Source organism: Chaetodon trifascialis, chromosome 6 (assembly GCF_039877785.1).
Source record: "Chaetodon trifascialis isolate fChaTrf1 chromosome 6, fChaTrf1.hap1, whole genome shotgun sequence".
NCBI lineage: Eukaryota > Metazoa > Chordata > Actinopteri > Chaetodontiformes > Chaetodontidae > Chaetodon > Chaetodon trifascialis.
In genome coordinates this window covers 1,228,283-1,245,300 of record NC_092061.1, presented here as the reverse complement: position 1 = coordinate 1,245,300, position 17,018 = coordinate 1,228,283, and the positions used below count along the sequence as shown (strand labels likewise).

Here is a 17,018-nt window from a genome sequence, read left to right as displayed (position 1 = left end):
CGAGACTATCTTAAGTCTGGTAGCTCTATTTAAATGTCACTGATTTAACAACTTAAATCCTTAATTGTTTTAACTGGAGGTTGGCACCAGGGGGGTAAATAAGGGTCAGTGTGCTGCTTTGTGTTTTTGTACTGTGCTTCATAATGTCATGAGCCAGAGGCCTCGCAGAACGCTTTACTGCTCAGCTGGACAATAATCTGATATCCAACAAAAGGATTTAATTGACAATCAGAGTTTTGTTAGATACTTCTTCTGGGTACAAAGTCCACCTGGTTAAATATCTACTGCCTGTTCATTCAGGTAATGTCACAATCTTATCGATAAATCAATAAAAAGTGACTGATTATTTCCTGGAGTCTGTGGCCTTGATGCACTTCAGCTTCTGAAGATTGCTGCACCCCCTCCCAACCAGGAAATAGGCTAATGCTTAAAGCCTTTATCCTCTTGTATGCAGGCACCAGGCCTCCTTTGTTCCCGTCAGTACAGGAATCTTAAAGCACTGCACAACAAAAACCAACATCAACTATTTACTGTGCATTTGAAGAAGACACAACCAAAAACGAACACTTGCAAAGTACTTTGTAAAGAAAATCATCATGATGAAGAAGTGTTTTAGTTTTCCTCAAACAGGACACAAGGTGTTTTTTTCCAATCACAGCCCTCCAGAATGACTTCCTTGAGTAATCTGCAGGGATTGCATACAGATTAATGCACAGCTCTGTGCCTATGCATTATGAATAAATGTGAGGAAAACACGGCTGCTTTGTGTCTATTCAGACTTTAAATCAGCCAAATCAGCTGAAAGCACGAGAAGCTCATGTGATAAAATATTTATCAGGAGTTAAAACAAGGTGAGTGATGATGATGATGATGATGATGATGGGCGTTTGTTGAGATGTGCCACGCAGCCAACGTCATGTCAGCCAGGCAGCTCAGCAGGGGATAATAGTATTTAGATGTCCTGTAAGCACGCGGATCCTCTCAGTCAGCAACATTAATGGGGCCATGAGGCATCCTGCTCATGTCCTCCATGCTTAGGTAAAGGGGGTATTAGACAGCAGTAATGCCAGCTGGTCTGAGCGCTCTGTCTGCTGTGTAGTCTGGGGGGATCGACATGGGGAGCTCCAGCAAGGTGGTCAACCTGTGGAACAGGAGACAGAGTCTCTTCCCCAACTACAAAGTGACCGATTCAGACATCAATCGGAGACCCTCTGAGATCGCTTATCCGCTGGCCAAAGAAAGCTGCGTGAAGACATGGAACTCCATGCAGGAGCTGAGCAGGGACATCTACGACATCTACGCCGAGTATGAGGACGAGGAGGACGACAATGCTCCACAGGGCTTCGCCAAGCAGATCTCACCCTCCAAGAAGAACTACGTGATCAACATCAACGTAGGGGGGAAGCCCTACCAGATAGCCTACAAGATGGCTGCCAAGTATCCCAAGACCAGAATAGGACGACTGGCCACCTACACGGACCACAACATGAAGCTGGACCTGTGCGATGACTACACTGTGACCAACAATGAGTTCTTCTTTGACAGGGACCCCGATGTCTTCCACAGCATCTTCAACTTCTACAGGACTGGTGTGCTGTGGATCAAGGACGAGCTGTGTCCCCGCAACTTCCTGGAGGAGATCAACTACTGGGGCGTGAGGATCAGGAACACCCACCGCTGCTGCCGCATCTCCTTCGAGGAGAGGCAGGACGAGCTGAACGAGCAGCTGAAGATCCAGAGGGAACTGGAGGCAGAGGTGGAGATCGAGGAGAACGAGGAGCTCTTTCACGACATGTTCATGGGCCAGAAACGCCGAGCTATCTGGAACTTGATGGAGAAGCCGTTCTCCTCCATCAAGGCCAAGCTGATGGCGGTGGCCTCCAGCCTGTTTGTCCTGATCTCCCTGGTGGCCATGACTCTGAACACGGTGGAGGAGATGCAGTACAGAACTCCCACAGGGCAGCTCAGCGGTAAGACATACTGGGAGTACGTGGAGTCCATGTGCATCGCCTTCTTCACCATGGAGTACCTGCTCCGTCTGATGTCCACTCCGGACCTCAGGGCCTTCAGCAGGAGCGTGCTCAACACCGTGGACCTGATCGCCATCCTACCTCAGTACCTGCAGGGCTTCCTGGAGTTCTTCGACAGCGAGGAAAACTACATGAAGCACGAGGCCGACATACAGGCGGTGGGGCAGGTGGGCAAGCTGGGCCAGGTGCTGCGCATCATGAGACTGATGCGAATCTTCCGCATCTTGAAGCTGGCGCGACACTCCACGGGTCTGCGGGCGTTTGGCTTCACTCTGCGTCAGTGCTACCAGCAAGTGGGCTGCCTCTTCCTCTTCATCGCCATGGGCATCTTCAGCTTCTCCGCCATGGTTTACACGGTGGAGCATGACATGCCGCAAACAAACTTCACCAGCATTCCTCACGCATGGTGGTGGGCAGCTGTAAGTACCCCTTTGTACTCTGAAGCAAAACCAGTACAGGACATGTGGAGAGCACATGAGCAGGGGGAAGAGGGGCTGAGTATTGAGGGTCCTCCTAGAGTAGCTGTGGGTGTTGGGGGGGCATAGATCAGGTGCAGAGTCCAGAATTTTAGTCTTAAGATGGTGAATCCTGAATCAATCCCTCAGGTGACAGACCTCTCTCTGTCAGTGAAACGAAGGCCTGTGGTTGAAGGCCGTTAACGCTGACAGTCTCTGCTCGGTCTGTCAGCTGTGTGATGTAATTAGATTACTCTGCAGCACTGCATGGCTTACAAAACACAAGGAGGTCAGCTCTCCTGCAGGAAGTGTCAGCTCATGCTTTGCTGTGTGTGATCAATGGGAAGATGCACGTTTATGCAGTTTATTACTGACGTCTTCAAGGCACCTGGTCGTCTTTACAGGGTGGAGGAACATCAGGACGTCTTCATTTGAGTTAAACCGTCAACATGAAGCTTTGATTCACGGACTCTGCTGTCATGAAAAACCCGTTAGCAGATCGTCCCCCTCCCTCTCTGGCCGAGTGGTTGAATCTTATGTCTAATCCAGGGGAAGGAAATGATAATCCTTGTAATCATAGTGCCGGTGACATTGAAGGAAACTGAGTGTCCGCTGCTTCAGAGTCCCGCTCTGTTCATAGTCAGTGAAGCAGCCACCGTCAGGCCAGTTTGCTGCAGCCTGTCAGCAGGAAATCTGTGAACTAAACTCTGAAAGGATTCCCACTAAACTTTTAGGGAAGCTGGACATGGACGAGCGACAAGCAGATGAAATAATAGATATAAGCAACAGAAATGTAAAGCGTTAAAATGCTGCGATGTGGTTGAACAACGTTTAGGAGCCGTCAAGAAAACAGTTTCCTGCCGTCACACAAGTCTGTGTTTGGACGGAAGAAATGATTAGGTTAAGCCGACATAAACTCATCTTCCATTTGGTCCCAGTTTTGATGCAAAAATGTGTTCTTAAAACCACTTGATGCTTTTTCTGTGTTCACAGAGTTCAGACAGTTCATTTAAAGTCAGTGTTGCAGGATTTTCCGTTAATATTAAACTTTCATGGACGTGCAGTAAACTGCGCTGACAGAGGACAGTTTTTATTCTTACTGTACTGGGTGAACAATTAGCTGTTGGGGTTGTTCCTGAAGATCTAAACCACAAACCATGTGTTTCCAGCTTTAACCCCCATGTTTCTGTTTACATGCACAGGCAGTATAAATGAGCACATGGGTGAGTGCAGGGTCTGTAAACAGGACTGAACCTGTCTCCTCACTCTCCTGCAGGTCAGCATCTCCACGGTGGGCTACGGAGACGTCTACCCAGAGACCATCCTGGGTCGCCTGTTCGCGTTCATCTGCATCGCCTTTGGGATCATCCTCAACGGTCTGCCCATATCCATCCTCTTCAACAAGTTCTCAGACTATTACGCCAAACTCAAGGCCAATCAGTACACAGCCTCCCTGAAGAAGCGCGGGAAGGTGAGGTTCGCCAACAGGACCATAAAAAGGCTCAACCGCTGCTTTGGAAACCATCACTGCGAAGCACGCTGATCTCTGCTGTGACTCTTTATAATGTCACCATGCTCGACTGTAAACTGTGCAAAACCAATCTGTGATGGGGTGAAGAGACGGACCAGAGACAGAGGAGGGACCAGGGACAGAAGACGGACCAGGGACAAAAGACAAGGGTTTGATCTGCAGTAATGAAACATCTGACGGTGCATTTCAGGAAATTGGCAGCTTTTGTTGTGGGAAATTTTTCTTACAGTGGGGAGAATGGGGGGGGGGGGGCATATTTGCTTTTGTTTACAGGTGAAAGTGAAAGAAATAGCCACAAATATAAAAGACATCATCTCTCCATATTATTATATAGAACAGTTACAGTAAACAGGCTCCTTCTCAGTGATAATGGTTCCTCTTGTTGAAATCCATCAAACATTCAAATGACAAACATTCAGGTTCACAAACATGCTGCATCGAATATGTCTTTTGGAGAAATATTTTGGAGAAATTTTGGAGAAATAAGTGTAATATTTCCTTTTGATATCGTTGTGCAGCTGCTTAAACATGGGGTTTGAATGTTTCTCTCAGTGAAAGCATCTCGTGGCTTCAGTGAAGTTGGAACAAGCATAAAGGAATATTCCTTCATCTGATGCTGTCATCCAAAGGGGAGGATGTTTTTGTACCTTAAAATTAATTTAAATATATGAAAATGTATTTTTACTCAGTGAGTTTTGAAGGTAGTAAGGTAATACTAATATTGACATTATCAACATCTGTGTGTTTGGGTGAAGACGTTTTGTATTGTTGTCACAGCAGCTCTGATCTTTCTGTTTATCTGCAGCTTAGACAGCTTCACCAGGAATCAGCAGATCTGAGAAACAGATGTTAGTTTCTTTCTAAGTTTTTGCAAAGTTTTCTGCAAGGCCTCGCAAAGTGCACTGAACCTGCTTTTCATGTGTTTGTGATGTTCAGCAGTTTCGGCTGCAGTGTAATTTCCCTGCAGTGAAACAAAGTCACACGCTGCAGTCTGACACTCTGCTTTCAATAAACACTGTGCTGCTCATTAAACTGTTGTCACTGACTGAATAGGACACCTGTCACAGGTGTCACAGACCTGTTCACCTGCGTTTATCTCTACTGACCTCTTCTGGATAAACTTTGCTATTGCAAAAACACTTTTCTTGGTGAGTAAAAAAACATTTTAGTTCACTAATAAAAAAAAAATCCCAACATAAGACTGAAGTATTCAGCATGTTTTAACTGCTGGTGATTGAAACAGACATGATGAGCACTAAGAGGCAGACGCATACAAACAGCACAGCGGTGCTCATGCTGACTGGGGTTTACAGTATATATACAGTCAATACTGTAGTGTCCAGACTGGCAGCTTTGACATTAAGTGAATGTGCTCCTCTAAAGGTAAGATTTTTCAAGGCTCTAATATTAGTTCATAAGTTACATTTGGACCGTAAAGCAGTTAATAGAGTCAGTGGCTGCAGTGTTCATGATGGAGACAGAACACACAGTGGTATGATACTGTATGGATGGAGACAGGGAAGGTTCTAATTAGATAAATGGAAGACCTAATCTGAAATAAGATCACCAATTTTATATAAATGTCTTTCAGAAAACATAAATATTTATTTCATTTCTCCATATTATTTGTCAATATAGTATAGTATAGTATAGTATAGTATAGTATAGTATAGTATAGTATAGTATAGTATAGTATAGTATAGTATATCATAAGTTATGGAGGGATAATTATTTCCAGATAATTAGGATTTGTAGCAACAAGAGAGATATGAATTATCCTAATTAATCTATAATCTATCTACTGATGAGCCATCTATAAATGATCACCGAAAGGGACAACTCAGTCCAGCAGGTGGCGGTAGTTTACCAGTGAGAGCATCGGCTGCAGTAAGGCGTCAGAGAAGAAGAATCTTCTCCCACAGTCCTCGGTGGTGGAAAGTGACCTCTGCTGCTAACGTTAGCTGTTAGCCTGTCGGATAACTATGGCTCCTCCAGTTGCAGTGTCGCCTCTGATTAAGGTTTGTGTTGCGTTACATACTGTGGAAGATGTTTACTCGTGTTTTACTGTAAAATGACCCTTCTAATCTATTTCAGTTGGTTAGCTACACATAGCACGCTATCCTGCTAACGGTTAGCTAGGAAGCAAGCAAAGTAGCTAACAGCTAGTTGAAACGTTAGCTTGCAGCCACAGCGAGGTCAGGTCAGTAACATTAAAGTGGTTGTTCTGCGCTGAGTCTCGAAAATGCATCAGTTGAACGTTATTGTGTAGTTTAACTTGCATTGACTGAGCATTGTCCTTGACTTTGCTAAGAGCTGAGACTGTCTTTGAAGCTGTCTCCATTCAAACGACGTAGCGCTAGCATGTTGTTTATAAATAGAAGATAGAGTGCCCATGAACAACATGGACATTAATCCAGTAGAGTACATTTTATAGATAGTATCACATCCTTTATCTCGACAGGAAAGTATTAAATTCGGGTGTAACTCGTTGTCGATGTCGTTCCGTTATGGTGTTGACAGACTGCTATCAATAGATGGACACGCTGTGAAAGTACAGATTTAAATGAATCTGATCGATTCTGTCTTTGCCGAACCAAAGAGTTTTTCTTACTCACTCTGGAAACGTGTCCATGCGGCTCTGTGGCGTGTAGTTTGCGCCCACGATGAACAGCTCATTAAATTCATGCGGCGCTACACGGAGTTCGGTGGGAGCAGCAGCACCGTGAGAAGCGGTGCTGAGGATGGATGTAGAACTTCTTCATCTGAAAGGCTCCTTTTTGTCACGACTGATCTGAGTCCAGTTATCTTTGTGTCCTTCAGACACCCCGGCTGTCACCTGTATGACTGTGAATCTGTGTAGACTTTGCAGACTCAGTTTGCGTTAACCTGCATCTTTTTCTCCTTTACAGACAGCGAGATATTCAGCTCTGATCGCTGGCATCATCTATGGCAAGAGGAGATATGGTGAGTTGCTCATTGTGCAGTTTAAACCCACTTTAAAACCCCGAATCTAACAATGGTTCAGGCTGCTGGAGTTTTACTCTCTAAACATTATGTTGAAAACCTGATCTGTTTAGAAAAACGCTCATAGGAAATGCAGTCTTCATTCTGGGAAACATAACCACTTTTGTCCACAAGGGGCGCCAAAATCAACACAAGAAGAAAGTTCCTAATAATAATAAAATATTATTAGGAAAATAAATATACTAGAGGCATTTTTTAACTGTGACCAGTGTTTCGTAAATGAACGCCTTCCTTTGCTCAGATCACCTGAAGCCCATCGCAGCTGAGGAGCGAAGGATCGAGGAGGAGGAGAAAAAGGTTCGTGAGGAGCAGGAGCGTATCGCCAAGCAGCTAGCAGAAGGTAGCCTCGTTAATCTGTCATGTATTCAGTTTGCACATCACGCATGCGTCTGCATGCTCCACAGCTTGGGGGGAGAGGACACAATAATAACACCTTTCCTCTGTCCCTGCAGCAAGTGAAGACACCATTCTGAAGTAACGCTGGCGAGCTCCGTGACGATTCCCATGTGCAATTTCCAACCTCTCCTCCTTTTTCTGGAGTAACGACGGCAAAGTCGGGTCACAACCAGTCAGACACTCCCATGTTGTGGACGTGTTCACTGTCTTCTTGACTAACACAACACCTCTCTGGACCACACAGTGATTTTAAGTTAGTTACATGATATGAAATGAGGCTCTTAACTCAGCACTGTTGTTGCATCGTAACTTATTTGTAATGAAGCAGTTCCATAAAAGCAAACGTACACGATCACTGAAGTCTTTGTCTTTGTTTACCTGCATGTGATCTGTGTTCTCCCTCAGTCTGTTCCAGCTGTGACAGATGTTCTGTTGAAAGGATAATGAATCATTTTGCAATCCAGAGTTTTGTTCATGTTAGTCATCACATTAGAGCAGATGTTTTTCATTGGTTGCTGTAAAATCTTTTCTGATCACATGTACAATCAGATCTCCTTTATTTTGTCTGTCATCGTTTGAAACTTGCCTTTAGAAACATTTATTGTGTTGATCTCATTAAAAGATGAAGGTGTGAAAGTGTCATAACAACAATTTCAAAGCCTCTTATTTAACGGAAAAGACGTCAAACTGTTTCTTCTTTACTTCATTTTCTAGATTGAACGTGTATTCAGGATGAAAAACGAGTTTCAGACAGATCATTTGACGTTGAGTGCAACAATATTAGCAATTATTCAGCTGTTTATTTTCTGGATTCATTGTTTGGCCAATAAAATGTCAAAACAAATAAATCAGACAGCTGCTCAGTATCTTATCGGCTGATTAATCGTCTCATGGTTTCGCTCTAAATAAGGTTCAAACTTGTGGATATGAAGGATTTCCACTGCTGATCAGTGTACAGAAGAGACTAACAGGGTCTTTAAAATGTGTACGACCTGCTCACGTCCAGCAGGGGGCGTCCTCACGGGGCTGCTGAGTTCAACATGAACTCACCTGCAGTCTACAACAGGATCATTTAAACGAAGCTTTTGTTTTCAGATGAGGGATGCAGAGTTAACTCTGTTGACATGTCACAGGTCAGGCTGATGGCAGCGCTTACCTAATACCCTCAGGACGGGTTATTATCACGACAACAATGTTGAGGCCGACTAAAAATACAGCCGGACTTAAGTGGCATGCTGCTGGTCTTTACTTAGCTCTCGCTGACTGAAGTTAACAGAAATACCTCCTCAGGCTGCTGAGAGGAGGCAGCAGATGACTGAGATTAGTCTGTTTACAGCAGGCTGAGTTATGAAGCGCACCACCGAACACATGATGCTGCAGGACTTCCTGTAACACCTCAGCTCTTTCCTATATGACACGTTTCGTCCTGGATTACAGGTGGAAGCTCTGGCAGCATTTAGATGACAGAACATTACTTAACCAAGCAGCCGGGAACAGCTGAGCCTCTGCTGACATAACATGACTTCATCACGCGCTCCACGCCATTTCATAATGTCAGATGTGCTTCATTCGTGCTTCCTTTTCACAGCTTTTATCATCAAACTTTCTGGATCTTTGTTTCCTCTGCTGTGATGAAGAAGAAAACCTGTCGCTCTCCTCCTAAGCAGAGCCAGGCATGGATGACAAATCCAAAAACTAATCGAACTGGGACCATTTCCTGGTTATGGAGGCTGGTTGTGAACGTAGTGGAGTATGAAAACTGAGTATAATGTTAAAGTTTGTTCTCGGGGACAGAAGACATTTTATCTAAAGATGGATCTGGATTCATGGACTCTATGTAGAGAAAACAAACCCCAAGATAAAACCATCTTTCATGTGACCCTCCGACCCATGACGGCCTCAGCAGGTCTTCAGATTTGCACTCCTTTGCAGGTCCTCATGGAACCTCAGTGCCTGAAATACTCAGTGCCGTGTGACTCGAGGCTGAGGCCGCCTCTTTTTGAGCATCTGTCGTTATGCACCTCATTATAGAGCCTGCAAACAATTACATAAAGCCCACACACTGCTGAATGCGAGGGTTCATCAGCTTACAGCCGGGGATTTTGGTAACTGGATTAGCGGTAGATTTAAACTCTGCATTTAGGCTCAAGAAGTGAAAATAATCAGTGAGCCCGTCTGTGCGTCGGGTATAAAAGGCTCGCCCGGCGGCTTCCAGCACAGCTCAGACACTGCGGCGACTCTGAAACCTTCCTGCAGACTCACGCTACACTCCAGGTAAGAAGCTGCTGTGTGTGTGTGTGTGTGTGTGTGTGTGTGTGGGGGGGGGTCCTGCTGAATGAAGAGCTCCTCTTCTTCAGTCATCTGTGCTGAGAGATGAACCATTTATTCCAGGAGAATCAGCAGGATTCAGCTCTAAAGCAGCTCCACTTGTTTTCTCTAGAATGGACTTCCAAATGTTTGCCCTGGCGCTGCTGGTCCTGGCCTGCGTGGAGCACAGCCTGGCCTCCTGCGTGGTGGACAGCTTCACCGTCAAGGAGGACTTCGACCCCACAAGAGTGAGTACAGACAGGTGTCTCTTACGGAAGAACCAGGAGAGCCCAATTCAGAACAACTAGAGTCAGTTTTAAGTATTCGATTCAGTCAAGTATTATAATATTCAAACTTAGTGTTACTTTAATCAGCCTGATAGCACTGACAGCAACACTACGACACAGGCTCAGGACACCTGATGAGCTCCAACAGGTGAGCCGGTTGGCATAGCCAGTCTGTTTCTGACTCCAGTGGTTACAAACACTTTGACTTCAGCACTGATCATGATTTTATACCTCGTTATTATATGAACTTATTAATGCTCTGTTTCATTTTAAGATGTCTACAAAGGTGTCCTAAGGGTGACAATAAATAAAATGCATCATCATTATTATTATTATTATTATTATTATTATTATTATTATTAAGTAGGAAAATGGATTGAACACAGTTAAAACGAACATCCTCCAAGTAGAGTAGAACATCATCAGCATACAATGTAATACAGTATTATGTAATGAATACTAGGGGTCTGAGGCTCAGGAGGTTCGATCCCTGGCCTCGGCAGTCCACATGCTGAAGTATCCTTGGGCAAGATACTGAATCCTAAAACTGCCCCCGAGGCTGTCGGGGGGCCATCAGTGGCATCAAACGTAACCATCAAGCGTCTGCTGAATGACTAATTGTAATTGTAACTGAACTACATTCACATACATGCACACACACCTCTGACGCTCCTCTCTGTGGTTCTGCCGGCAGTATGCAGGGAAGTGGTACGCTCTGCAGAAGAAGGATCCTGAGGGTTTGTTCCTGCAGGACAACATCTCAGCTGAATACACAGTCGGAGATGACGGCTCCATGGTCGCCTCCTCCAGGGGCAGAGTCACTCTCTTTGGGTGGGTGTTTGTCAGCCGTCTGAATGTGAAATCTTTGGATCGCTGAAGGTTTCAGTCCTTTTTACTGATGTTCTTTTTTCTACCTGACCTCCAGGTTCTGGGTCGTGTGTGCCGACATGGCGGCTCAGTACTCGGTGCCCGACCCCGTTACCCCCGGCAAGATGTTCATGAACTACCAGGGACTGGCCAGCTACCTGTCCAGCGGCGGTAAGCTTCCTCACCTGTCCACATGTCTCGATGTCTCTCTCACACAGCTGAGGTTAACGTCTTCCTCTCTGCTCTTCCAGGGGACAACTACTGGGTCATCGACACCGACTATGACAACTATGCCATCACCTACGCCTGCCGCACCTTGAAGGACGACGGAAGCTGCGAGGACGGCTACGCCCTGGTCTTCTCACGCAACCCCCGTGGCCTCCCCCCCGCCATCCAGAGAATCGTCCGCCAAAAGCAGGAGGAGATCTGCATGGCCGGAGAGTTCCAGCCTGTGCTGCAGTCTGGTATGAACTCATCAGTGGTAGAAATCATTAAAACTCACTCTGAGGTCTCGTATTTATCTCTGGATCTTATCTGACACTTGCTCCTCTTCCTCATCTATTTAACAGGAGCTTGTTAAGCTGCTCCTCAGCTGGAGTCTGTTGAATCATCACATCATCTTCTTCAAACCAGACGATCATCTCACCCAAAATGAAGACCCATCAATAATCCAGTTATTGATTTGTCCCAGCGTCAACAGACAGAATCATCAGATAAAACCAATTCAACGCCCAAATGTAACAAATGTGATTAACACTGCCACGATGAAAATGTATGTCCAAACCAAATCCAGTGAAATGTGGAGAACATCTGTACACTGTTGTCACACTGATGGGAAACATCTGCACTGAGGAATCATTCTGTGTTGGTGACAATAAATTTTATAAAGAAACCTGCTGTTCTGCTTTGAGTGTGTGAGAAACTTTACTCTTAAAACTCAGTCAGAGAAAGATCTGAGACAAGCTGAGTATAAAAAACATTTAAAACAGATTACAGAGGACAGAAGACCGTTAATTGATCCGATAGATTACAGTTGGTGTAACAGTGAGATCAGCTGATCACTAACGGATAAGATGGATTTGACTTTTCTTTCACTCTGAGTTTAACGGGCTGACAGTTATTAATCCGCTGTTTTCAGCCATATTGTTTCTTCAGTTCTATGAGTAATCAGCACATTGATCTTTATCAAATGTATTTACACTGTGTGAAACACTACTAGGTCTACTGCTCCTCTGAGTATTTCTCCGCCAGCGAGTAGGACCCGGGTCGTCCCCAGTAGTCCACAGCTCGGACTCTGTACAGCCCCCCGACCTGCTGGTCCACTGCAGAACACAACACGGTTCCTGGTGTCATTACTGAGATATAATTCAGCTCTGCTGCTCACTGCCATCACTGAACGGTCCTTAAAGGTTCTTACCTGGTGAGTAAACATAGGATGTAAAGATGGTGTCCTGAGCGTTAACTCTGCTGAACTGCTGCTGGTCGGAGGAGAATTCCACCTCATATGTCTTAATGCATCTGCAAATACAAAGAAATCCATGAATGAGGGCTCTGCTGCTCCTGACGAGACGATCTCTGTGACACTGCTGCCGTGGTCGTATCACATGTTCACCGTTGAATCTACTGTACTGCTGCACTCGATTCAAGCAGTTCCACATAAGAGATGCTCTTAAACAGATCTGTACCCATGTTTAGGTTCACTCTAAGAAACAGATGCAGAAATCAAGAAATAATCACGTGCACCTACTTGGACCCAATGCAGTGGTCTGACCAGACAATCAGGACTTGGCCTTTGGTGATCCCGATGAAGCGTAATCCATTGACCTGATCAACAGTCAAATACAGAACACAGACAGCACAAGTCAACTGATGACTGACTGTAGAGGATCAATAAACCTCTGCGGAGCTTCAAGGACTGTGAGGTTCACGCAAACCAGGAGAACCAGGGACTGACCTGGTCCGGCTCGGCTTTGGGCCGAGCACAAACATGGACGAGGAGGACCGAAGGCAGCGACAGCTTGACCTTCAGAGTCAAAGAGTCCCCTGCAGGAACCTCCCAGGGTCCATCGACACGGGGGTCCTGACACAAGGACAGACCATTAGAGGCTCAGAGCGTTTAAAGAGACAGAAGAGCCCAAAGCAAATCAATAGAGACCAACATACATATTAAAGCTGCACTAAACAAGATTTGCATCCATCCATCCATCCATCCATCCATCCATCCATCCATCCATCCATCTGACTGTCCATCCGACCAACCATCCACCCATCTATCCATCCATCTCTCCATCCATCCACCATATTTCCAGTGAAAACCTCATCGTGTGGCTCGGTAAAGGTCTCTCAGGAATGTGGTCTACCTGCATGCTCCGGAGTCGTCTGAACTGCTGGGCGGTGGGGAAGGCGGGGCTGCCCATGCTCTGCCACAACTTGTACGGGTTCGTCACGTTGTTGTCAATGTAGTAGGAGACGTACACGAGACCTGGACAGCGAGCAGACAGGTCACAGACTGACATGAAGAAGACACTCAGACACAAAGACCTGCAGGAACTGGATCCAGTTCAGCGTACCTGTTTGTGCAGCCAGTCCCGTCAGTGAGACGGAGGCGTCGTCGGCGCCGGTGGAGGTGCTGTTGTCATCGCTGTTGTAGACCAGCACTGCCGCCTGCCAGCCATCTGAGCCGTCCCGTACGACAGGCTTGTGGCTGCTGGCGAGAACTCCCACCGTGCTGTTGCTGGTTCCTGCTGAGTTTGAAACCTGAGCCAGGACCTGGGTCTCTCCTGAAGGAGAATACACAGGAGGAGAGGAGCTTTAAAACTGGACTGGGACAGACGGGACAGCAGCATCCTGGAAGCTTTGCTTCTACAAGAGGCCACTTTAAGAAACATGACTTAAATCCCTGACAGTTCCACTGAGGCCCACATGAACCCTGGAGGGTCCCTGCCTCACCTAGCAGAGCCAGCAGGCCCATGACGGTGAGGACAGGCTTCCTGATCAGCTGCACGTGTGGCGGCCGGGTGTTGTTGACCTGGAAGCGGGCGGTCAGCGTGCGCTGGGTGAAGGGGTGTGGGTGGTAGCTGAGGAAGGCGTTGTCGTTGCTCAGCAGGGTGTAGTTGATGGTGCTGTTGGGATCTGCCAGCAGCAGGTCCTGGTGCTGGTTTATCACCTGTTGGAGGACAGAGGACTGGTTGGTGGAGAGGTTTGTGTGTAATGTTTCATCCAACCAGTGACGAAAAACTGAACTCTCACATATTTCACATTAAGTCTATGCATAATACTGGTGCTAAGCTAACATGCTAACATGTTACATCACAGCACTCTAAGGCCAAAGCACAGCAAAGATAAACTGTATGTACACAGAATACTGTGCAAGGCACTGGTTCCCAGCATGGGGTTCCTGACCCCACTAGAGGACTCCAAAGCTTCACTGGGGGGGTCAAGAGGCCACTTGGTTATAAGATTGTCATCAGTTTAGTCAGTGACAGAAAAGCGTCCTTTAAGGAAAAGGCTGGGAGCCACTGGGTTAACTGGGGGAACTCACTGGGATAAGATGAACAGGTCGAGGAACTCAGCGTCACTCATTCAGAAAACATCATCAACGACTCCAGATCGATTCAATAATCAATCAGTTCATCAACAAACATGGTGAGAAGTCGAGCACAGCTTCCGCTCACCTTCACCACCATGGCGGCGTAGGTCACGTCGGCCCTCCACTCCTGAGGCCTGGACCAGCCCACCAGCGGATCCGCCTCGTCGTTGTACACGGGGAGGCTGCGGAACTGTGGGAAACGCTGCTGGATCTCCGCCACCGTCTGGATCTCCTGCTGGAGGATTGGCCAGGAGCCGCCTCCTCCCTGAGGGACGGAGACAAAAATATGGAAAAATAGTTATTTATTTTAGCCGAAAGTTTTGACTGGACTTCAGCGGCGTCACCACCTGAAAGTGAAGATATTGATGAAGAACGAAGAAGACAAACCACATATTTTCAGTCTTTCTGTGAAACTTTTCATGACTGTCAGCTCTGCTTCAATAGACTTTTTAAGATCAATACTAGTAATTAGACACAGATATTTGAGCATTTTCATGCCACAGTTGTGAAGAAAGTGTAGATTTAGTGATTTTCGCTTTGTTTTCGCCGCTCTGGCTGCTGCATCAGCTCCAGAACAGCTCACCTTCTTGTGCAGGGCGATGTAGTCGATCCTGACGCCCGTCTCTCCGGTGAAGAAGTTGGTGCCGTTGTAGCAGTGCTGCAGCATGGCCCAGCAGTAAGGCGAGTGTGGGGGGGAGTGACAGGAGTCACCCGGACCCCCGAACCTCAGGAGGCCGCTGGCAGCGCGCAGACCCTCCGAACAGGCATCGTAGTAGTTCAGAAACCCTGAAGGGAAGTTTCAGGGAAGGCGGCATCTGGTTTTTAGACCAGTTTCAGCTGAATGCGGGTCAAATCAGCATTTCTCTTATTTTAAATGACAACCAGCAGCAATAATATAAACACAGACAACTGATGGGAAAACATCTGGCGACTGTTTCGCCTCAAAGATCGACTGATGACTTAAACACATCAGACGGGATGTTTCGTGTCTTTACCTTGAATCGACACGCTGACGTTGTCAAAATCATGGTTGTTGGGCTCGTTCCACGTTTCAAAGTTCCACTGAGAAACACTTCCCAGGCCGAACCTGTCTGTCAATCAAAGATGAACCAATCACAGCAGACACAGTGCGGATAAATGAGTGTTTCTGTGAGGACGTTAAACCGACAGGAAGCAGTTTAAACGACTGTTCGGGCAGCTGCTGTGTGGTTTCCAGGAATGCAACGCAAACAGCAACGACACTCACTCACCGATGTACCTCTTGGCTATGAGATAAACCAGATTTCTCCACTCCATCACTTGTGTTTTGTCCTCAAAGTCAGTGAAGTAGTTCGAGACGCTGCCCATCAGCTCAAAACCTGAAAACCAGAAGAGCAGCAGTTAATCACACTTCATATTCTCACGACAGCATCATCAGAGTCAGACATCAGCAAAGCACACCTGGTCTGAGTCCATTGATCCACAGGAGTTCTATCAGCTGGTCCAGTTTAGTGAAGTTGTACTGAGGTCGTCCTCCAACATCTCTACGAGAAGATCAGAGCGCAGCGACTGATCAGGAAACCAGCTGACAGTCGAATGCATGACGTCTTCAAACTGGATGGATCTTTTGGTGTATTTGAGTAAAAATGGCTGCAGACTTCTCCATCTGACTTACTGTGCAGTGACCAGCTCCAGCATCCAGTGAATCCGGACCTGCTGGATCCCTCCATGGGGGACTGAGCCCACGTAGGCCAGGTTCAGCTGCTGGTCGACGCTCAGGTCAAACTGGTGGGCCTGGGTGTGAGGCAGCGGGGGGCTGAACACAGAAAAGATTCAGCCGTGTTAAACGCTAAACAAATGCATTTAGAGATTAATGCAGCAGCCTGTTTGTGGACTCTAAACAACACCGTGTCCCAGTAGGACTTCGGACTGAGACGTGTGAGACTACACCAATCTCAACGAAAAAAACAGACATTTTTAAAATGTCCTGACTTTGATAGAAATGTTCAGTTGTGGAAACATTTTTAATATTCTGTTTAAGTCACAGGGGTCTTCTGGTAAATTCGGCTTGAAAATTAACTCACTTTCATTTCTCAGTTCCACTAAAATCTGAACTTGTCACCATTTAGCTGGAACAATGACGAATAAACACTTTTCATACTGGACCCACCAGAAACCAGTGCTCCTCCAGAAGTGTTTCAGATCTCCTACTGGTCTGCTCACATCAGCTGTGATGACATAAGAAGCTGCTGAAGTTTCCACCACGTTGAGCAAAAACGCAACAACAGAAAAACTTCCCCACTTCATGTCTGCGGCCGCGCATCGCGACTTCATGCGTCAATTTAAAACAAAAAAGCTAAAAAAAAAAAAAAAAAAAAGCGTTGAGAAATGAATCCTGAGGTCTCAAATTCACCCTCACATGTCTAACACACTGAATGTGAAAACATGAAACACAGACTTTCAACAGAAATCACTTAAACAAGACAAAAACACGACCAAACACATTTCCGCTCCAGCAGCCGCGGTCAGCTGAGCGCGATGACGTATAAAGTG

At 46.3% G+C, this 17,018-nt stretch overlaps 4 protein-coding genes across 4 annotated transcripts; 3 read left to right on the top strand and 1 right to left on the bottom strand.

The window, feature by feature from the left end:
* The first annotated feature begins 976 nt into the window (after window positions 1-976).
* On the top strand, window positions 977-4,064 carry LOC139332601 (potassium voltage-gated channel subfamily V member 2-like). The gene is made up of 2 exons (XM_070964648.1): window positions 977-2,449; window positions 3,762-4,064. The coding sequence occupies exons 1-2, from the start codon at window positions 1,115-1,117 to the stop codon at window positions 4,026-4,028; spliced, it is 1,602 nt and encodes a 533-aa protein (XP_070820749.1). The 5' UTR covers window positions 977-1,114; the 3' UTR covers window positions 4,029-4,064.
* Window positions 4,065-5,912: 1,848 nt separating this feature from the next.
* On the top strand, window positions 5,913-8,301 carry atp5meb (ATP synthase membrane subunit eb). Its single transcript, XM_070963819.1, has 4 exons — window positions 5,913-6,034; window positions 6,926-6,980; window positions 7,282-7,380; window positions 7,493-8,301. Exons 1-4 carry the CDS (start codon window positions 5,999-6,001, stop codon window positions 7,516-7,518), a joined length of 216 nt encoding a protein of 71 aa, XP_070819920.1. The 5' UTR covers window positions 5,913-5,998; the 3' UTR covers window positions 7,519-8,301.
* Window positions 8,302-9,607: 1,306 nt separating this feature from the next.
* Window positions 9,608-11,585, top strand: LOC139332104 (purpurin-like). The gene is made up of 6 exons (XM_070963818.1): window positions 9,608-9,710; window positions 9,877-9,991; window positions 10,725-10,861; window positions 10,956-11,068; window positions 11,149-11,361; window positions 11,467-11,585. Exons 2-6 carry the CDS (start codon window positions 9,878-9,880, stop codon window positions 11,475-11,477), a joined length of 588 nt encoding a protein of 195 aa, XP_070819919.1. The 5' UTR covers window positions 9,608-9,710; window position 9,877; the 3' UTR covers window positions 11,478-11,585.
* Window positions 11,586-11,804: 219 nt separating this feature from the next.
* On the bottom strand, window positions 11,805-17,012 carry idua (alpha-L-iduronidase). Its single transcript, XM_070963815.1, has 14 exons — window positions 16,636-17,012; window positions 16,141-16,281; window positions 15,927-16,009; window positions 15,737-15,844; window positions 15,482-15,577; window positions 15,070-15,272; window positions 14,572-14,751; window positions 13,847-14,063; window positions 13,468-13,677; window positions 13,258-13,379; window positions 12,852-12,977; window positions 12,645-12,721; window positions 12,315-12,415; window positions 11,805-12,219 (listed from the first exon to the last, which is right to left on the bottom strand). Exons 1-14 carry the CDS (start codon window positions 16,797-16,799, stop codon window positions 12,119-12,121), a joined length of 1,929 nt encoding a protein of 642 aa, XP_070819916.1. The 5' UTR covers window positions 16,800-17,012; the 3' UTR covers window positions 11,805-12,118.
* Between the last annotated feature and the right edge of the window lie 6 nt (window positions 17,013-17,018).

Coding starts and splice junctions, on each gene's coding strand:
- LOC139332104 (XM_070963818.1), top strand. CDS start 9,878: ATGGACTTCCAAATGTTTGCCCTGGCGCTGCTGGTCCTGGCCTGCGTG. Junction 9,992..10,724: donor AGGACTTCGACCCCACAAGA/GTGAGTACAGAC, acceptor TTCTGCCGGCAG/TATGCAGGGAAGTGGTACGC. Junction 10,862..10,955: donor GGCAGAGTCACTCTCTTTGG/GTGGGTGTTTGT, acceptor CCTGACCTCCAG/GTTCTGGGTCGTGTGTGCCG.
- atp5meb (XM_070963819.1), top strand. CDS start 5,999: ATGGCTCCTCCAGTTGCAGTGTCGCCTCTGATTAAG. Junction 6,035..6,925: donor CAGTGTCGCCTCTGATTAAG/GTTTGTGTTGCG, acceptor TCTCCTTTACAG/ACAGCGAGATATTCAGCTCT. Junction 7,381..7,492: donor CGCCAAGCAGCTAGCAGAAG/GTAGCCTCGTTA, acceptor CTGTCCCTGCAG/CAAGTGAAGACACCATTCTG.
- idua (XM_070963815.1), bottom strand. CDS start 16,799: ATGAAGTCGCGATGCGCGGCCGCAGACATGAAGTGGGGAAGTTTTTCT. Junction 12,978..13,257: donor GACGACTCCGGAGCATGCAG/GTAGACCACATT, acceptor TCCTTGTGTCAG/GACCCCCGTGTCGATGGACC. Junction 12,416..12,644: donor GACCACTGCATTGGGTCCAA/GTAGGTGCACGT, acceptor TTGTATTTGCAG/ATGCATTAAGACATATGAGG.
- LOC139332601 (XM_070964648.1), top strand. CDS start 1,115: ATGGGGAGCTCCAGCAAGGTGGTCAACCTGTGGAACAGGAGACAGAGT. Junction 2,450..3,761: donor ACGCATGGTGGTGGGCAGCT/GTAAGTACCCCT, acceptor ACTCTCCTGCAG/GTCAGCATCTCCACGGTGGG.